The sequence below is a fragment of the Catharus ustulatus genome (assembly GCF_009819885.2).
Source record: "Catharus ustulatus isolate bCatUst1 chromosome Z unlocalized genomic scaffold, bCatUst1.pri.v2 scaffold_29_arrow_ctg1, whole genome shotgun sequence".
Classification (NCBI taxonomy): Eukaryota; Metazoa; Chordata; class Aves; order Passeriformes; family Turdidae; genus Catharus; species Catharus ustulatus.
The window spans coordinates 7251859-7273551 of NW_024879446.1; the positions used below are offsets into that span (position 1 = coordinate 7251859).

At 39.5% G+C, this 21693-nt stretch overlaps 1 protein-coding gene across 3 annotated transcripts in view; it reads right to left on the minus strand.

Moving 5' to 3' along the window:
• Positions 1-554: 554 nt before the first annotated feature.
• The window catches only part of FER (FER tyrosine kinase), a 189000-nt gene continuing 167861 nt past the window's right edge, over positions 555-21693 (minus strand). For all 3 annotated transcript variants that reach the window (XM_033086516.1, XM_033086518.1, XM_033086517.2), the window contains 3 exons: positions 17156-17310; positions 10149-10271; positions 555-7030 (listed from right to left, as the gene is read on the minus strand). In XM_033086516.1, the coding sequence (XP_032942407.1) occupies positions 6888-7030; positions 10149-10271; positions 17156-17310 (421 nt within the window). In that variant the 3' untranslated portion in view covers positions 555-6887. The remainder of the gene's footprint in view (positions 7031-10148; positions 10272-17155; positions 17311-21693) is intronic.

The window sequence follows — 21693 nt, forward strand, 5'->3', positions numbered from 1 at the left end:
TGGCTTTTTCTATAGGAGTCTGCTTGCCTTTTCTGTCCTGTGTGATGAACCTAGGTCATAGGTTTTTTTCCTATTACATGTTCTCAGCAGCTGAGTGAAAATTAAGTGGGAAGCTTGGCTGAAAAACAAATTAACTTGTGATTTACAGGTAATGGTACAATTAACACTGGAAACAGACATGCTAACAGATTTCAGTTGAGACCCAGTGCAAGATCAGTTAGCTGTACATAACAATAATGCTTATCTTCTGGAATTGGAAGTCTCAGCACTTCATAGTGAGGAGGGGTGTATAATTATCAGTATAAGTAAATGTTGTATGCTGCAGTGAATTCAAATTTCTGAAAGCAAAATGATGAAAATTAACACTATCTGAAAAGGTCTGTTAAGAAGAAGAATGTTTGCAACAACGCTTAGGTGGAATTAAGTAATTGCTGATTCTGAACATACTGTTCCAATTTGGCCTGATATTAAAATGTCAAGGAGCATATTTAGCTTTATAATTCTCCCTGTGTGGAACAGAATGCTCTGTATTGTAAATCAAGCAGTCACGAATGTTGTTCCTCTGACGTATTTTATGATGTGGACAAATCATGATACAGTTAGAGTCTGCAGTTTCATTAAAAATATGATTTGAACAATGTGCTTCACTCGGATTCATGGTTACTTCCATTTTCATACAAACACATTGCCCTAGGTATCAAAGTGTAACATCACCACAGCACTTCTGAAATAAACAAAAGCAGGAGTGTATTTGGACTTTTCTGTCACCAGGATAACTTCTTTCGGTAGGTGAAAGGGTGCCCTCTGTGGCACATGGAGCCTTCAGAATTAGGAAATATTTGGGAGATGCAACAATACAAATTATTACAGCAGAGCTCAGCTGGAAGTGTAAGATTACTGCAGCTCTCTTTAAAGAGCAGAAAAGATTCTTTGAGGATTGAGGCAACTCAGAGTCAATTGTTTACATTTAATCCAAGAATTTTGCATTTTTACTTGCATGTAACGACGTAATTCTTCATATGTTAAGAAAGACTGAGCTAACTGAAAAGAGTACGGAGCATCCTTTTTTTTAGTAATGGAGATTTCTGGCTCATACTTTCAACACCTGTAATGCACAGGGAATCACTGATCTGATCTTTCTTTTAAAAAGCCTAATTGCCTTATATTGATGAAGAGTTTTAATGGCTGGCTCACTTACAGTGTTCACAAAACTTAGGTTCTTATCTATAAATATTTGTGTTTCTAAAACTAGATGAAAGTTCTGAAGAGTAGCAAATCTGAATTTTTTCCAAGTGCTCTCTGGTCAGTGTGAATCCTAGGTTACCATACTGGTTCAGAGGCTGTATTTATCTATAAATAATAATTCAATTAACTCAAGTTGTATTTACAAGGTGTTCCACTCTCGGAGACAGAGGAAGAAAAAAATCTAGTTCACACTCTTCCATGTTTTCTATTTATGACCTCAGTCAACTATAATTTAGGGTTTCATTCATTCATTTTTTAAAGTTATACCTAACAATTTTTCATATGGAGAAGGCATATGGATCTGAGATCTCTAAATGAACTACCCTTCCATAGCTACACCTCCAAAACAACATTGTAGCTAGTGACCTAATTAGTCTTTCATCTCCCCCTGCCGCCTCAAATAAACCATCTGAAAATTCTAAGTCCTGCCTACATGTCTGAGAAAATGTGCTCTGAAACAGTCAACAATATACAACTGTCTGAAAATGAAACAACTCTGAGTTAACACCCAAGTTCTATACCTGATCATATATTCCAGCTGAAATTTTTACATCAAAGCAAAAGGGACATAATGGTAACTTAGGGTTGTTGGTGGAGGTAGCATTCCCTGGGAGAGAAAAGTAAATACATCTCTGAACCTTTCTGTGTTATAGAGTAGTAGTAAGGCTGGAAAACAGAAATTTCTTTTGCTTATTTGACAGAGAAGCAAAATCAAGTTGGATTCTAGGGCTGAAACTGTGACAGTTTAAAGACAGCGGTTTCCAGCTCCTGTTCTATGTGGTACTTATTATAATTAACACAATGACTCTGATAACTGAATGTGAAGATACCAGGCCCATCTTGCTGGAATTTTCAATGCGAGAATCTTCCCTTCCTTGAAATTGCAGATCTCAGCAAAATAAAGTTGGGTATTAGTAACACACTAACAGGCAATTCTGCAATGCATGTGAGAAAAGAAATGGTAGTAATACTTGACTGTTCATAATGTGACAAGTGAAAGGATTCTTCCATTCAACTTGGAGCTTTTTACCTTTAAACTTTATTTGTTTATAATGGGAAGCTACCCCAGGAAATAGTTAATCTTCAATAAACTTAATAGGCTCCTGAGGTTGATTCATACTCCTAGTAAGTTTTTCCTGATGATTAAGGACTGCTTTTTTGTTTGTTTTGTTTTTCAGCAAATCTGCAAAAGGAAACTGGAATAAAACATTTTTAATAGAGCTGATATTTCAAATTGAGCAGATCTCTTAAAAACACAAGGTTGTTTAGAACTTCAGGACTACTGGACTTGCCCTGTACTTGCCATGTACCTTCTAATTACTAATTGAGGTCCTGTAGTACTAGAAGTGAAGGACTGCATGAAAAACATTCTAAGAAGAATAAAAAGCATAACTTAATTGGTAGCAGGGGTATTCTTCCCTTATTTGCCTAGGAAGAAAGCTTCCAACAGTATCTGAAGGCCTTTTGTGCTTTAGGAAAAAAAAAAAAAAAGGTAAACTCTTCCTTTAATAGCAAACTATTTTATGCTTAGCCATAAAAATGTTACAATCCAAGTGCACTGGCACAAACAATTCCTTCTAGTGCCTACAAACAGGACAGTTGTTACAGAAAGTGGACTCTCTCAGCTACTTTCTCTTTATTTAATCATTATAACGAGTTATTATTTGTGACAATCAACTATTTTAAGAACTGCTGAATACCATGTTTGATGGTACCATTTACACACCAGCTTAGGTCTTCAAATATTGCACTCCCTCAAGTCTGTCAAGAGCACTGACATTTAAAGGATATGACAGCAAGAATACTGGAAACAGGGCCAGTATTTAACCACTGTTTAAATCTGTGCAGCAGAACATCTTAGAAAATTGGAGGGGAGACATTTGTAAATGCTTCTGAGATTTGGTTACACTGCAACCTCAAAAACATGTGGGTTTTTTTTCCTTCTTGTTTTCTTTATTACCTTCACAATGGGTACAAAAAGGGTAACAAAATAGTTATAAAGAGACAAAAAATGGGTAACTTCATAGTCAATTTTAATTTATGTGCTCGTAGGATTTAAGTAAGCATAACAGGTGGTCAAAAACATGAATGAAAAAATACTTCAGTATGAATAACCTAATATTTCCTTAACCAGTTTTCTCTTTCCTGTCATTATGAATGGGCTTTACCAGCTGCAGTTCTCACTGATGGCCTTCTGGTGATGCACTTTCCAATAGCAATTTCCAAAAAAGTTTTAGGCAATTCTGCAAAATGGCATAAGAAGAAATGCAATATAACTGTAGTTGATGAATGAAAAGCTACTTCATTGGTTTTCACAGAAACTAATGAAAATGCACACTTCAAATATAATGCCTGTGTGGGATGCTAACTCTACAACATCACCTTTTGCTTCCAGGTTTGTTTCGAGACAAAATACTTTTCACTATTTTACTTTTCATAAAATAACAAAGGTTAGAAAACCTTATGGTTTCACTGATGACTGGACTTGGAAGCTAATAGGTGTTTATTTTCCACTAAAAACAAACTAAGGATGCACTTTTCAATGTCAGAGCAATTTTCTTAAAATAATGAATGCAATTTCTAGGAAAAATAAGAAAATAAGAGATACCCTGTTGAATTCCCTCTCATGTTACAAGCTGAGGATAACAGTATTCAGAGTTTCCTACATTTAACAATGTAAAATAATTCAGGATTCCCTCAGGGTCCCTCTGGTTGTGACACTGCCAGTGTAGCAACCTACCCTGAAACCCATGCTTGCAGAAGCTTAACTTCTTTTTAAGTTCTCTATGATAAACACAGTACATGAGACAAATTACCAGGATCTGTCTAACCAGGTAAGATTAACCTGACAAGATTAAGTCATCAAAAGGCCATGGAGAGAGATACTGCAGCTTTGCTTTCTTAGTGCCATAATTTCATGGCATGGCAGGCTTGCTTGTGAATGCTCCTGTGAGAAGCCTACAGTATCTATGGGTATGGATTCCACTTCCTAAATTGAATAGTTTCAACAATTACAAGTCAGACATGATGAACAAATTCTGCCACAAACCGTTAAATTAATGATACAAAAAGTTTAAATAATTGAAAAGACATGTACCTGTGATGAAATTTATTCTACACCTATAAAGCCATTCTGGTATTCTCCCAAAATATCACCAGTTTTGAACTGAACTGGTGCCTACTTCAGTAATAGCAACAAATTTTTCTAATGCTGTAGAAATCCCCCGTTTTAAAAAGACTTTAAATTTAAACAGAAGTGTGATATATATGTATGGAGGTCAACTATTTCCTAATAAAATGTTAGTACTGTTTTTATCTTTCTGTGAGAGTCAGGATGCTGACTGGTTAATTTATGACAAATAAAACAGTATTTTATTTTATCTGAATAAAGCACTATTTCTTCCTGTCAAGAGGGCATGTGGCCAAGAAACAGTCCATCTCCCTGGATATTTAACTCTCCAGAAAACTATGAATGCTGACACTGTTATCCTTTCTTGCAGACTTCAGGGATGCATATGTAAGGAAATGCAGTTGGATGAATCTCAGATTTTCCCAAATGATTGTGAAACATTTCTCAAATCTTAGTACACTTGCATTAGCATACTAGCAAATTAAGGCACAGACTCTGTGTACTACTTAGAAGCATACAAACTAACAAGAACATTTCCTATTGCTCTTGAAAAATATCTCTGGGCTACTTGAAGCACAGAACTAAGTAAATATAACCAGTACACTTACAATGAAGTTTTAATTTATGCCACCAAGTTTTCCAAGCACTACACTTTCATGAGTATGTGTATATATATTCACTTCCTTCTCTCCAAGGAAAAAAAATTACTTAACAAAATGCAAGAAGCACTTTCCTTACAGCTGGATACTGACAGAACCACCTCAAATTCAGGCGATGTGCTCCCACACAACCATTCACTGTTGTAGTCAGATACTAATTCCTATGTCACAGACAAATTCTTCTACACTACACACATTTTGGTCACACATAGCCCTAAACCACCACTCAGAACTACTGCAAATATACTTTCGAGAGCAAAAGATGATGTGGACAATAGAAAAGCCATCCTAACAGGAATAAAAATGTAATGTAGCCACTGACTTCACTACATCTCAATTCCACTGTAACACTACAACATAAGGCTAATTAACATTCCAGAAGCTGTGTTACTTACAATCCCTGTTTCTTACTTGCATTAGCAGCAACTGGTATCCCTTGATCTGAACATTTTAGTAAATTCCTAGAAATGTTTTAAGCACCTTAATGCTGGAACTCAGACCGGGACATGATAACTTGTTCCTATTTCTATGCAGAGCCCTAGAAAACAATTCCAGCTGCAAAGAGGACTCAGAGTCAAAGTAACAAATGGTGCACTTCCTCCCTCTCCTATCTAGTAAATTTTTATTCTGGCTTTTTTTTTAATATATATTTATATGTATATATATACAAACACAAGGTTTATATTCTTGGTGCATTTAAACCTTGTTTATCCCCAGTCTTTTGATACTTGATTGCAATAATGTAGAAAAAATAGAAGGTTAGTATTTCTACTCTGCTGTTCCCTGTCAGAGGCTTTAAACACACTTCTTTACTTTTGGCTGTTTGAGCAACTTCCTCATGCCATACAGAAGTAGTATTTCCCTTTGGACATTATGCATGAAATGTTCTTCTGTTCAGAATAAACTTTTCATCCAGCTGCATTCTGAGAATTTTTACGAATTTAAGGAAAAACATCAGGGTCAAAAGCAAACCTAGCAACATATTCTTTAGCTGCTCTACTATCAAGAATATTTGTTATCTGCTGCTATCATTAATAAACCTCTTTTTCTTGGCTTACTACATTCACATATTATTTGGAAGACAGATAGTTTGCACTATTTCTTAACATAGGCAGTCAAGACTTTATATTGGTCTTTTTTTTCTACAATAAACATAGGTCACCATAAAAGAAACATACTACTGAATTCTGATGGCATTGAAGGACAAAAAAGGCATGATTTAAGTAGATCACATAAAAAGTCAGAAGTATTTCTATTGTATGGTAATAAATGCACAAATAATTCAACTACCAAAATTTTCTGGAGTTTTCCATTCAGTAAGCATGTTTGCATCCAGAATCTAACTGAGCTTCATGCTTAAAACACAGTATCACCTAAATATATCAGATGCAGATAGGATTTTTTAAAAAAAAAGCTTCTAGTAGAAATACTTGTCAAAACTGTCCTCAGTTTTAAGGCCATCATGTATGACAATCCCCACATTAATATGCTGCCATACAGGACAGGGATAGCAGAGTGAGAGCACAGTTTAAAGTAGAATACCTCTGAAAAATGTCACTAGCAGTTATTTGCTGTGAAACAGATAGAAGCCACAGTCCCTTAAATTTATAGTATGTGCTTTCCTATGTACATGTAACCTCAATTACAGTACTACTGTGACTGGATATATAGCATTTCGCAGTATATATCTTTAATGCAGGTGTAGACATCATTAACGATGGAACATCAGTTAATTTCAAAGTAATCCTAGAAGAATATTGCAAATAATGCTGTATAAATGCATAGTGTTTGAGGGAAACAATTATTCACTGGAAAATAAAGTCCCAGACATTGAGTTTGGCACTTTGTCATCACTACGTCACTTTCTTTTTGATTGAAGACAACTCTTTCTGAATCTCACTGAATTTTGGCCGGTTTTCAGGTTTGTAGTCCCAGCATCTCTGCATTATTTTATATATTTCTTCTGGACATTTTTGTGGTGCAGACATTCGGTAGCCTGGTACACAGAAAAAGTGGAGAAAACTTTTAGTACTGAAAACTGATGCATATTGACAAATCCAAAAAGGTAAGAGAAAAGTTCAAGATAATTTCATTTGAAAAGACCTTCAAGGCAATATGATGAACATCTTCAATACATAACCTATACAAGAGAGATAATTATGAAACTAATTAAAGCTTGGGTACCAGTGACATTTAAGTTGGGCATGCTAAACTGTCAGTTTGCTGCACATCCCTAATAGCAGCAATTGCATAGATTTCTTTCCCGTATCTTAGGGAGCAGCTACCTTCTTGTTTTCAGTTGCATTTCCTTACTTCCTCACAGTGAGGAAACTGATAATAAAAAATAAGATGGGAGTAAATTTCCTTGCTCTTTTTGAAGATGTATCAACTTTTATTCTCACATTTTTTCCCTTTTCTGGGTCCTTGAGGAAGTCCCTCCCCATTTGCACTTCAGTAATTAATTTTCCTTCCTCTGTTTTTCTTAACTTTTGTATCTTTCCATCTTATCTCAACTCTCTTTCTCTTTTGATTTGCTTAGATAGGCAGTGGCTTCCACATCTCTCTGCTGCCGTCAACCAATGGAGTTCTCTGACTTGGCAATGAGCAGGAGAATGGACAATCATTTAAGTAAATTAGCAGCTAATCATTCAAAAGTCACAGGTAAGTGGCTATTCAGGCATATCATCAATACCCTGGACCACAGAGATGCACTCACAGCAGTGAAGACAATTTCCCAATGACTAGGAAGTTGGGAAAAATGCTAGGAGGATTGTATGTATGAACAAGGAGCTCCTTGTAATGAGAGAATACCAAAACACTGTCTGAGTCTCCAAGCATGAAGTCAAGAAAGACAAAGCCCAGAAGCAATTGATTCTGGCCAGGGGTGTCAGAGACAACAAGCAGGCTTCTTAACTATGCAGGGGACAAAAGGAAGGCTTGAAAAAATGTGTGCCCTCTGCTGAATGAGGCGCTTGTCAACTCAGCAACACAGGAGAGGGACAGGGACAGGGTAGGGTACCAAATACTTTCTTCATCTCAGCCTCTACTAGCAAGACCACCCTTCAGGAATCCCAAGCTCCAGAGATTAGTGGGAAAGGCTGGAACAAGGAAGATGTACCCTTGGTTGAACAGGACCTGGTCCTTAATCACACTAGACCTGCTTAAGTCCAGGGGCACTCATGCACCCATGAGTGCTGAGAGAATGGACTGATGTCTCTGCTACACCATTCCCAATAATCTTTCCTACATGACTTTGACTACTGGGAGGACTACCCGGAGACAGGAGTAAAGCAAATGTTACTCCTATCTTCAAGTCAGAGCATCCAGGGACCTGCAGGCTGGTCAGCATCACCTTGATTCCAGAAGGTGATGGAGCACCTAATGCTGTAACCAATTTCCAAGCACCTGAAGTACAAGAAAGTCATCAGGAGTAAGCATGAAGAAAGTATGGGAAATCTGGGAAACAGTCTGTCAGGAAAGGCCCTGGGGTTCCTGCTGGACACCTAGGGCTGAGCATGCACCAGCATGAGCTCTTTCAGCAAAGAATGCTGATGGCACACTGGGCTGCACTAGAAAGAGTCTTACAGCAGGTTGAGGAAGATCATCTGCCCCCTCTGAGGCCATCTGGAGTGCTGGGTCCAGTTTCTGGGCTTCCCAGTACAAAACAGACACAAGAACAATGGAGAGAGTCCCATGAAAGATCACCAAGATGATAGAGGCAGTGAAGCATCTCTCACTTCTATGAAGAAATACTGAGTGAGTTGGAGCAGCTCACTCTGGAGAGGAGAAAGTTTAGAAGATCTCAGCAATGTATATCAACATCGGCAGGGAAGGTGCAAAGAGCATGGGTCTAGGCTCTTTCCATGCAGCACACACTGAAACACAGGAAATTCCTCCTGAGCATCAGGAAACACTTTGTTCCCTGTAAGGGTGACTGAGAACAGAGAGGGAGACTGCCCAGAGAGGTAGTGCATCTTCATTCATGGAGATATGCAAAAGCCATGTGGATGAGATCCTGCTTGAGCTGGGTGGTTGGACCAGATGGCATTCAGAGGTGCCTGCACACCTCAGCCTTTCTTTGACTGTGTGATTCCACAAATTATTTACCACATGTAGCTCTGAGCAAATGACAAGCAGCGCACAGCGATGTGCAGTGGACTCTACAGCTAAATGCTGCTCTGTGACTCCAGACCCACTGCACAGGTCTCCGTATCTCTCTTTCCAAAGAATAGCATGAAGACACTGACTTCTTAAAACAGGTAAATCTGAGAAACATTTTTGCTTCTTTCATACTGCATGCATCTGCTCTTGTAAGTTCAAACAAGAGTGGCTTGGCCTCTAGGATTTGATTTGGCCTTTAAGGAGAAAATTTACTATCACCTACAGTGCTTATAAAACTATAACAAACACTGACAATATGTGTAAAACAGCAAACCAGAGTTTTTTTGTTTGTTTGTAATTTGTTTTGTTTTAAATAATTTTGAAGTTTTACTAGCTTAGAACCTGTCTATAAATTATACAGTAGTTCTATGTAGGGAAGGAACAGTTATGAAATGGTACTAAAGACGATAAAAATAAATCAAAGTCCTGAAATCCTGTTCACAGTTATTTGCTGTTTTAAGTAAAAGCCTTTTGAATACTTTGTAAAAGAGAAATGCAGCTTGCAATGCTCAGTTAGCTTAGCATTCTTCCCCATAACTGCTAAATCTTTCTGTGAAATGATTTAGTAAAGAAGATGGAATGATACAGACTTTTTTTCTGGCAGTTTACAATATTTATACCTGCATTAGCATAATCGTAAATAATTAATTCTGTTCAAGCTTCTGCTTTGTACAGCAGTAAATCCCTCCTTTCCATCTCACCTGTTAGTTCTGCAACAATGAAAGTCAGCATGCTGTAAGTCTTCCAACCTTTAAGTTACTGGTCAGTGTATTCCTTTTTCCTCAAAAGGTCTATATATACCACCCTACTCCTCCTAGAGAGCTAGATTCAGCAATTTAGAAAACCTCACATTGTTTTTGCTGAAGTAGCAACAAAACTTGTACTTTGTTGGCTATTTTATACTTTTCCTTACAATTTATCCAGCATTTCTTTCACTCCCTATGAATAATTACCTTTTTCAACTTGCTCTCGTGCTTGTTGGTTGGTCATTCCAGGGTATGGGCATACTCCTAAACTGAAGGTTTCCCACAAAAGTATTCCAAAGCTCCATACATCACTCTCAGATGTGTATCTCCCTAAGAAAGGGAAAGCAAACCTTCAATTAACATACAGAGAAATTGGTATTTCAGATAATTATGGCCCAGATTTCCTGTAAAGGTAGAAGTGGTGCATTGGCAAGCTTCAGGCTAAACAAAGCTGTAGCTACTAATAAAACATTCTGCAAATTTCACAGTCTCCAGTATTTCAAAGAATGAATGAATTACATTAAGGCCGATACTTTGGAATAACATAAGCTAATCTTAAGTTTTATGGTTATACACAGATCATACTTGTCTGTCATGCGAGATAAGAATTTCTTTCCTTTTTAATGTACAAAAATATTTTCCTTTTAATATAAAAGGACAGCAAAAAGTCAGGGTTTCCCCCTTAATTTACAACTGCTTTCAATTCTAAATATTCTTCAAAAAATTACCTTTCCCAGTTCTCCATTTTGGCATGGCAGTGTTTATTCTGAGAGGAGCTACTACCAACACTGTAAGGTGAAGAAGGCCTAGTTCTCACGCTTTGAGAAATGGATCTCTGAAAATCAAAGTATGGCTGGATCCTGTGAAGCTGACACACTCAATTGGTTTAAGAAAAAAATCAGGCCTACTGGTTCCATTGCCTCCAAATATGCTTCAGAGGTTGCAAAAGAGATAACTGATAAATAGTGGAATTCTAAGCCTCTTCGGGGAATGATAGCTTTCTATTATAGCAAAAAGGAGACTTTTTTAGCAGGTATTTCTATTGTCTCTGATAGATTCACATTAGAAAATTATGACTTGTAGCCTTTTGCAGCAGAATCGGTGAAAATGTTACCTTAATAATTAATTGTCAACATTAATTTCAACATTTTTCAGGTTCTTTCAACATGTTCTTCTTTGTTTCATACTATTACAGTAGTTTCACGAATACAAGCTGCACGGAGTATAAGCCGCACTTCTGGTGCCTCGACAATGTTGCTGTCTTTGTCAATAGATAAGCCGCATCCCGAATATTAGCTGCACTTTCGTTCGTAGCGAGAATCCGTGTGCAGTTTTCACAAATTGGCCAATTAGTAACAGGATCGCGGCATAGCGGGGTTTACTGGCTTGGGGCGGGGCCAGGAAGGCTCGGCCCGCTCATGGTTGCCGATGGGGTTGGCCGGGTGGTGCTGCAGCTGCCGCCGGGCTCACTGGCCCCCCTCTCCCGTCAGCACCGCCTTGCTGCCGCGTTTGCTCGCCCTGCCAGCAGGGCAGCCGCCTCCGCCGCTGCCAGGCAGGCCGGCTGCCCCGCTGCCGCGTTTGCTCGCCCGGCCGGAGGGCTGCCGCTGCCACCGGGCTCGCTGGCCCCCCTCTCCCGTCAGCACCACCCCGCTGCCGTGTTTGCTCGACCTGCCAGCAGGCCAGCCACCGCCACCGCTGCCAGGCACGCCGGCCACCCCGTGCCATGTTTGCTCGCCCGGCCGGCAGGGCTGCCGCCGCTGCCAGGCTCTGCCGGTGGGGTGGCCGCCGCCAGGCTCGCCAGCCGCCCCCTCCCATCTGCACCGCCGCCGCGTTTGCTTGCCCTGGCCGGCACTGCAGGCCCCCGCACCGCTGGGCTCCCCCACACTGCTGGCCCCGATTCTGCTGGGCTTCCCCCGCTGCCAGGCAGCCCCACCCACCGGCCTTCCTGCTTCTGCCATGCTCCCCTGCACTGCTAGCCCCAGTTCTCCCAGGCTCCCCCGCCCTGCTGGCCCGGGCTCTGCCGCCCCCCCTGCCCCGCCCTGCTGGCCCAGGCTCTGCCGCCCGCCCCCCACACTGCTGGCCCTGCCTCTGCCAGGCTTTCCCACCTCAGCCGGGGCCGGCCGGGCTCCAGCTTGGCTTGGGGCTGCCGCGGGCTCTCACTTCCGTGTTGGCAGCTTTTAGAATATTGTTCATGTATTAGCCGCCCTCGAATATTAGCCGCACTTCCGGGTTTCCACCAAACTTTTGGTCAAATTGGTGCGGCTTGTATTTGTGAAATTACTGTACTTTGTATTTATGCATCTTTATTCTTTAAAAACAACACTTTTGAATGTATTCTTTCTTTATCTCTAATCATCAAAAAAGCCAAATTAAGCCACATCTGACTAGGAAAAAAAGGAAAATACATGTAAATTATAGTGACAGTTGACAACAATGACAACTGTTCTGACGTCAGGAAATTCAGTTTACTCTTAGCTAAATATCACTTCCAGATGTGCTGTTAGCTTGTGTGCCTTGTAGTTGGCAATTACAGATATTCACTATGCTCTTTGGAGTAAGATTAGTTTTCTTGTCTGTTTATCAACTCCCCACAGCCGGGCATCCAGTAATTTAGCACTTTTCACGGAAAGCATTCAGCAGATACGAGATACGTGATTAGCTGTTTTCTTTTTTAAAGAAAGTACAATTACAAGTTCTGTACAGTTAATTATATTTTCTACTATTACACTATCTGAGGGGGAAAAAGAAGATCTGTTTAGAAAAAATTCCCAAGTCCTCTCCATGTTACTATTAACATCACAAATAACTCAAAATATTGTAGGGAGAAAGCATATATACTAAATGTATTTTAATTTTGAATGATTGGGAAGTAAAAATACCCCATAATTATTCTAAACATGTCCTGGTTTTCTTGGGGTAGAATTACAGTAATTTCACGACTATAAGGCGCACCCCTTTTGACTAAAATCTTGGTCTGAACCCGGAAGTGCGCCTTATAGTCCGGTGCGCCCTATATAATGTACAAAGTTGCGAAATTTGCCAACCTGTTTAAAAGTTTCATAGAAATGAGTGATTTTTCTCTATTTTGTTAGTGTTTTGATTCTTTTAGGCTGCGTTTAAAGGCTACTCTGATATGTTGCAAAGGTTTGGAAATTCAGCACCTTTCCTGTAAACCCATGTGTTGGGGGTTGGGGGAGTTTTTTACTCTTTCCTCGGTGGAGAAACTTTTTCACATTATCCTGGATGGACAACTCCATTATCCTTTTAATTGCTCAAGATGAAGGGGTGCAGATGGATGGTTGTGGGATGTTTTGTTATTCCGGGCGACTCTTTCGCCAACCCGAACGCGGAGGAGAGAGGTTTTTTTCTCCACGGAGGAATCTGCCCTGTACTGTGACACTGTTGAAGCATTCTGTTTCTGAGCTCAGCACTGAGAACTGGGACGCAAGCGGTGAGCGGAGTTTTTTTTCCTTCACCCTTCTCTAACCTGGGACAGCCCTGGCGCTGCCACCTTGCTTTCCTGCTCCTGCGGCTGCTACGCCTGAGGAGACTACTGGGAGCGTGCATGTAATGAAATGTCCTTTGTTATCAAATCCTGCTAATTAAGTGCTTACAGACACTGAGTGCAAAGAGTTACTCGTTAGCATCTCTTCCTGTTGAGTAAACAAAGAGGAGCTCCCAGGAGACTACAGAGACAGAACAATATCAGAGGACGTGCTGAGAAAGACGACAACAGCAGATCTGAGTCGTGGGTAAGCAGCCCCGAACCGCGGCAGCCCTGAACCGCGGGCAGCACAACCTCCTCCCCACAGGTCCCAGTTCCCTCCCCACGGCTGCGGGCACTCCCGAGCAGCCCCCAAACTGCGGGCACTCCTGAGCAGCCCCACAACCACGGGCACTCCCAAGCCACCCGGAACCACGGCAGCCCCGAGCCACCCCGAACCGCGGGCAGTCCTGAGCCACTCCAAACCGCGGCAGCCTCGAGGCACACCAGCCAGCGCCGGGGGTGGGAGGGAGCGCTGGGCCTGCCCGTGCACTGGGAGGGCGCCTGGGGTTGCATTTAAAGGATACACCAATCTGTTAAAATGTTTCCAAATTGAGCACCTGCCAGTAAATGCGTGATGGCGCAATTCCGTTACTCATTTGTTTCTTTGTTTTGTGCAGCATGGATCCTTGCTGCAAAAAAAAAGTGCGCCTTATAGTCCGGTGCGCCTTATATAATGTACAAAGTTGCAAAATTTGCCGACTCCTGGAGGTGTGCCTTATAATCTGGTGTGCCTTATAGTCGTGAAATTACTGTAATTGTATTCAGAGTGGTAGGCTCTGTTTTTTATTTGTGCTGAACACAGGGTTGATAATTCAGACATGTTTTTGTTGTTGTTGAGCAGGGATTGCACAGAGCCAAGGCCTTCCCTGCTTTGCACACTGCTACCCCTGGCAAAAGGGTTGGGAGTGCCTGGGAGGTTGGGAGGGGACACAGCCAGGAGAGGTGACCCCAAACTGACCAAAGGGATATTCCAGACCATATGACATCACAATATATAAAGTGAGGGGAATAAGAAGGAAAGCATGGACACGTGGAGTGATGGGGTTTGACCTCCCAATAATTGTGCAAATGTCTCTGAACAGCACCCACAGAATCCAAGGCTCCATTTCTCAAAAACTCCAGTGGCATCTGAATTTTGCTTCTGACTTCTGACACAATGCCTTAACCACTTCTTTTGCCCTAATCTGGTTTCTAGCCTTCACAACTTGTGTTTTTTCTTAATTTAACGTACTTTAGTGACGGCTCTTAATTTGTCATATGCACTGACTTTAGCAGGGACTTTTTTGTAGCTTCTTAAGCACGTTAGCATTCATGTAACGGCCAAATGATCCCATTCCTCATTTTCCTCCAACCTTTGAATCTTGATATTCAGGACTGACCAGGCCAGTGGTTACCAAGAAATTTTGAAATACTGCAGATTTAGTTTTATTTCATTTTGATATCTTAAAAACCTCCAATCTTACCTACACAAATTATTGCATTTCTTATGATCTTATTATTAGAATGGAAAATAATGAAACACAATCCAGTAAGTTTTACTCATATCTTTTAAGGGAGTGGAAAAAACTATCCTTCCAAAACACAGAGAAATCTTTCATGATATTTTGAAAGTTGAATATTGGCTCCTGAACATATTAACAGACATTTGAGAGAGCTTATTTCCCAAACATTACAGAAAATTACTTATAGCTGCTGGAATATGTGTGTGCTTCAGGAAGCACAAAATAAGTAGATGTAATCAACAATCCCCTCTTCTGTATTGTGCAGAAAAAAAAACACACTCAGCAGTACAAAGTGAAGGTGTTGCCAGAAGAGCTTGTTTCCTGCTAAATGTAGCCAACAGGACCACATATGATTATAAGGATAAGTTTCCATAACACATCAAAAACACTGTATGCATTTCCAAAGTAACAAAAATAAAAATCCAAACCACCTTTTTTAGTGGATCAAACACTCAAGAGAGCTAAGTGTTCACCAGTGAATGCTGGCAACACTAACACCTCTTAGAATAGTTGGTAATACAGGATCAATTACTGCCACTGAATTTACTGTCAGCTTTTTAAAGGGAAGATCTGCTTTACTGTGTGTTGGGGGTTGGGGGAGTTTTTACTCTTTCCCTCAGTGGAGAAAATTTTTCCCATTAGCATGTCAAAGGAACCTGGACTGGGCAACTCTCTGTTTTCTAATTACTCAAGACAAAAGAGAGGGTGGGGATGAATAGCTGTAAGTTGCTTTGTCCTTGTGAGGAGCCACTCACGCTTGCTGGCCTGAACGCGGAGGAACTTGTTTTTTCTCCATGGTGCAACCAGGCCCTGCATTCCGACACTGCTACAGCTTCCTGCTTCTGAGAACAGTGCTGAGAACCAGGACACAAAGGGTGAGCGGAGGTTTCTTTTCCTTTACCTTTCTCCCACCTGGGACCCCCCTGCCACTGTTGCCTGCCTGCTCCTGCAGTTGCCGCGACTGAGAGAAGACAAAAAAGCCACTCCGCCCCTGCTCCACCGGGACCGTGTGGAGGAGGAGGGCGCCTGACTGGACAAAAGGATTGAGACTGAGTTTTGTTCTGTTTTGTCACTGATCTGTTCATAGCAGATATTGTTCTTGTTTGTCTTGTAGATGTATAAGTAAAGAACTGTTATTCCTAAACCCATACCTTTTGCTGAGAAACCCTTAATTTCCAAATTATAGTAAACTGGGAGAGAGGGAATTTTCACTCTCCATTTTGGGAAAAAACTCTCGCCTTTTTCTTTTCTGGCAATACTGTCCCCTAAACCAGGACACTGTGGTATGTCATTAACTGCTGCAAAAGTGCTAATGAAAGGAAGCATTCTGCTATTAATCGTAATTCACAAACTTACTATTTTCAATGCACGATTTCCAAAAAAAGGCATTAAGATATGGTAGAAATATTTATAGGCATTTCAAATGAAGACTTTAAAAACATTTTATTCTGCGTACTCAACTAAAGAACTGGTTTCGAGAAGTACATTAAAAACATGCCATCATTTATTATATCTGCTGCTTCTTCACAGACTAATTTACCTAGCAGAACTTATTTTTCTAGTTTCATATAAGCAAAAAAATCAAAGAGAAGCAGCTTCTGTTTCTGTTCTGGAACTGTTACCAATACAGTGTGGATCACTTCCCTCAGTGAAAAATAATGCATTTTTATCCCCAATATAACAACCCAGTGATACACAAAAATGCAGGTAAAGAAAAACTGCACTTAAAACAAAACAAAACAAAACAAAAGGACTATATTTTCCACCAAAGCAAGGAGTTACCAACACAGTATTTTAGAACATTAACATTTTCTATTGTTTTCAATGAGGGACCATAAATATGTAGAACTTGCCATTCATTTTGCTAACAATCATAATTTAGATGACTGATGAGAGTGTCTACAAGAATGAGTCAGCAACAGAACCAAAGCACTCTGCTATTGCTGCATAATAGCAATTCTGATGCTGCTGCCCTATTATTTTTCAGTGGTAAAACTGCTTTTTACATAAATCAGACTGAAATATTAAAATTATTTTAAATATCATTAATTTGAACAGGGGGAAAATAATTCTATGTATATACTCAAATATTGTGGCTCTGGTGCTCTTTACTGTACTTTAAATTTCTCTTTTTTTTAATCAAGAAAATCCAGTTATGTTCTTACCATAGTTCAGAGCTTCTGGAGCAGTCCACTTGATTGGAATCTGCTTTAGGCCTGATGATGAGTACACACCATCATCCTCTTGTCGGGACATCCCAAAATCGCTTATTTTCAAAATGTTGCTTTCACCTACCAAGCAGTTCCTTGCAGCCAGGTCTCTAAATAAGAAAAAGAAATAAACACCCACATTTTCACAGGTTTGAAAGTAGTTGGAAGTTGTTCAAACTAACTGAGCCACTCAGCCAAGATGGTCATGCCTCTCAGAGGTTTATTTACAAAAGGGTAAAAAACACTTCACAGCAGTTGCGGCGAAACAGAAGTGAGGGAAGGGAAAAAAAATGTCAGAAATAATCCTATGAAGAAGTGAGGGGAGCAGATGCTGGAGCTGCTCTAAGTGCTTGAGCAGAGATTCTCCTGCAGTCCATGGAGAGGAGTCACAGTGGAGCAGGGGAGGAGAGCAAGGCTGAAGGAGTGGAGCTATTACGGACAGACCAGAACCTCCATTCCCTACTCAACCCTTGGGGGAGGAGGTGAAGGATTCCAGAATGAAGAAGTGCCTCAGAAGAAGGGAAGGGAGAAAGGTACTTCAGTTTTTGTCTTTTACTTCTCACCATCCAAATCTATTTTAATTTGCAATACATTAAATTCATGTTACCCAAGTTCAGTCTGTTTTGCTATGATGGTAATTGGTGGGCGATTTCCTTGTCTTGACCTCCAGGTTTTTCTGTCTTATTTTATTTCTCTGTCTTGTTTAGTATGGGGAGTGAGAAAGTTTCTGTGTGGGTGTCTGGCAGCCAGGCAAAGTTAACCCATTACAACTGCCCTTTGTGGTCACAGAAATAAACCCTAGATTAATGAATCGGATCCTATTTAAAATGAAATAGATTTTGAGGAAGTGTCCTGAAATATATTCAGGATGTGTTCCAGGGAGAAACCTGAGAAACAGCTCCATCTTCCCTCTGCCCACTAGAGCTTCTATCAAAAATTAAAAGCTACTCAGCATAGAAAAGAAATTTTGGCAATGGATTAGAAGCTCAGAAAGTTAACTCCCTCCTTTCATCTCAAATTTGTTTATTTTCTTAGATTAGGATACATGCAGTAATACCTGATAAAAGACCTACCGTGGGTTCTCTACATGCTAATAATATATTATAAACATACTATATGTGTGTTAAATTTCAGTGGTTCAAAGCTTATTAAAATACAACATAATAAAATACATATTATTATTCCCATTGTAATGTAATAAATATAGGAAATTTTTAAAGGGAGAGATATGTTAAACAAGAGGATTAATTCTATAACATAAGGAACATCATGGCCAAAATATTTTTAAACTAAACTTACTGTGTTTTTGTTTAGCTTAAATAGCTAATATGCTCACAAATGGCCTACATGAATATTCCAGAAAAACTACATTAACTTTGATATTTTGAATTGGAGCTGTAGCATTGTTCTGAAGTGAAAAGTCCTGAGCACTTAATGCACATTCATTGGTTTTTGAAGAATGAATTTGGTGCATGCAAACCACATTTCTCTTGGAAGAAACTAACTTAGAATTCTGCTGATGATGTGCACAAAATTTGTTTCTCCAGCTATGGAATTTTGTTTCTATGGATTTTGTTTCTACAGCTAACGCAGAAAGATCTGAACCAGTGCCAAACAGCTTCCAACATTACCCATGGTAATGACAAAGGACTGAACTACATTTAACCCAAACTAAAAGTCTTGAGCCCTATTTAAGGATGCTGGAGCGCATACATCCACTTTACACACATACATACATACATACATACATACATACATACATACATACATACATACATACCAATGCATTCATATTGATATTGGGCTATTTTATTCAATATGTAGACAGAGCCTAGGTATGACCCTAAATATTATAATTGATTCTTGATTTAAGAATTTTAACACATTTGACTCAAGCAGCTTTTCTGCCATTAATAACTCTAGAGTTTGAGTGATAAAAAAGAAGTTATTCTTGTGGTTTGAGAAGATGGACCACTAAAAAATCTGAACTCGCAGGCACCAGCTGAAGATGTGCACAAAGGCATAAAACAGCTCAGTTTTATATAATTGCATTATATAGTTTGATGTTAGTATATGGTATTGTTACATACAACTACATAGGTTAAAGCAAGTGAGCTGCAAAACAAAATCAAATTGTTATTATTTATACTCAAGTATGCAAAAAGAATTGCCAAGGAACTTGAGGCATTTACGACTTAGGTTCCAATCATACTTCAGTAATTAGGCTTTTTATTGTGTTACTCAATATAGTTTAGATGTTGCAACTGATGCACATAAGGAATGGAAAAGGTAATGAGATTTTATCTCAGAGAAAATTTACAGTACACTGAAATCACAGGCATCTCCCTACCTGAAGTCTGACCTAGTATTTAAACATATTGAGTCAGGTTAAGAAATATCTGTATACTGAGTTGCATTAGGTTTATTCTTCATGCGTAAGTCTCATTTTTAGGGAAAGCAGATTGTAAATAATATGCACAATATAGCACTTAAAGACTGCTGTCAGTTTCCATAATTTTTGCCAGTTTTGTAAATAGAATATATGAGTGTTCTTTTTCATTCAGAATCATCTAGAGAAAAAGCTTTTCCTCCCTACTGAAAATTGACTAAAACACTTCCATGAAAATCAACTGGTATTTGTGGAAGTTCATAAAGACTGTGACCCTCTGTTCAGGAGGTATGTAAATTAGCACTACAAAGAACAAATTAAATGTTTGCACATTAGGAGTCTCACAGCATTGATACCTTTTTCTCCTTTCAGTTAAAACTCTCACATTTTTTATGCTATAAAATACTCTGTTTTGCTTTCAATCAATCACTTCTGTTAATAAAGTCTTGTAAGCATTTCATATATTTACATCTGACACAAGCAAATTTGCCTTTTTCCATCTTCATATGTATGATATGCTCTTTCACTTATTTAGAAAATACTTTAGATGTGATAATTTCATTCCTCAGACATAGATTTGTTCCAAAGTTAGATTATCTTGTTCGTATTTCTACTGTCATTTTACATCTGTTTTATATCTTCTGTGATTTGTTGCCTAATTTTACAGATAATTTTTAAATGTATTTGCATGCTTAAAAGCATTTTTAAAACAGTTACACTGAAAGCTACAGCTACCTCAGCTTTTGGGGTTTTTTTACTATTATTCTGATGGTTTGGCTAAGATTTTTCTGTATTTTTCAAATAAATTCTTCACTGTTCCTCATTATTTCTGACAGCTTCCCTGAAAAGGATGTTCATATTCTTCAGTCTAGATACAAGAGAAAGACACAGAAGATGCTTTTAGTCAATGTAATTTATTACAGAATTTATAGCTAGAGTCTGAAAAAAGAAATGGCATCAGCAACTATTACTCTAATTGCTTTAAAATAAAAAATGATTACAATAACTTTCTTCCAGTTTCCATGATTCTAAATAATTTATATTTTCTACAGATAGGAATTCTAGTCTAATATGGTTAAAGGGTTTATACAGACGCTTTACTCCTTAACCTTCCATAAAAAATACACACAGTGGAGTTTATCCTCCATATGTAGGATAAACAACATGAGTTAGGGGGAAACATGAAAATATGAGTACAGAGGTCTGATGACCAAAATTAACAACAAGGAGTCAAAATTAAAGATTACATCAGTGTTAAGCATTTATAGTAAACCATGGCCCTTCCTACATGGACACTAAAAAACCAAACTAAATCAAACAACTAAACAACAAACCCCCAAAAAACGACAACAAAATCCCCATACACCAATCCCCAAACAAAAAAACTCCCCCAAAATCAACTACAGTCTATTTTTCTTCTTTCCCCTGAAAAACTAGTGAGTTCTATTTGCTTTCTCTTCCTTCTACCTAATGTACCCTAAAGCTAACATCCTGAAGAAATACAGAGATTATTGCATGAAATTAGGTGTCTGTTTGGGATTTTTTTTTCTCATAAAGCATTTGCTACTTAAAGCAGTAATTCCATAAAGTCAATATTTAACACAGAAAGCAAGAAAATATTCTTATTCACATAGTGAAAGCTCTACAAATTGGGCACACATTACACTGAGGTGCTACAGAGTAAGTTCCTTAGTAAAGGAAAAGCTGACTCTCACTATTTACAGTAAATTCACGAATACAAGCCGCACTGAATATAAGCCACATCTCTGGGTGTTGGCAAATATTTTGTTTTTTGTCCATAAATAAGCTGCACCCGAGTATAAGCCACTCTGTCGTTCGCAGCGAGGACCCGCGTGCAACAAAGTTGCCAAATAGTAACAGAACAGCGGAAGGGCAGGGTTTACTGGCTCGGCTCGGGCTGTGCAGGCTCGGCCTGCTCAGGGCTGCTGACGGGGCCAGGTAGGCCAGCCTGGCGCTGCCGCTTGGCGGGGCCACTGGGGGCCAGCCGCCGCTGCCACTGGGCTCGGTCACCACGGCCTGGCGCTGCCCTGTGGTGGCAGGCGGGGATGGAGCCCGCCTCGCTCCCGCGGCGGCGGCGGTGGGC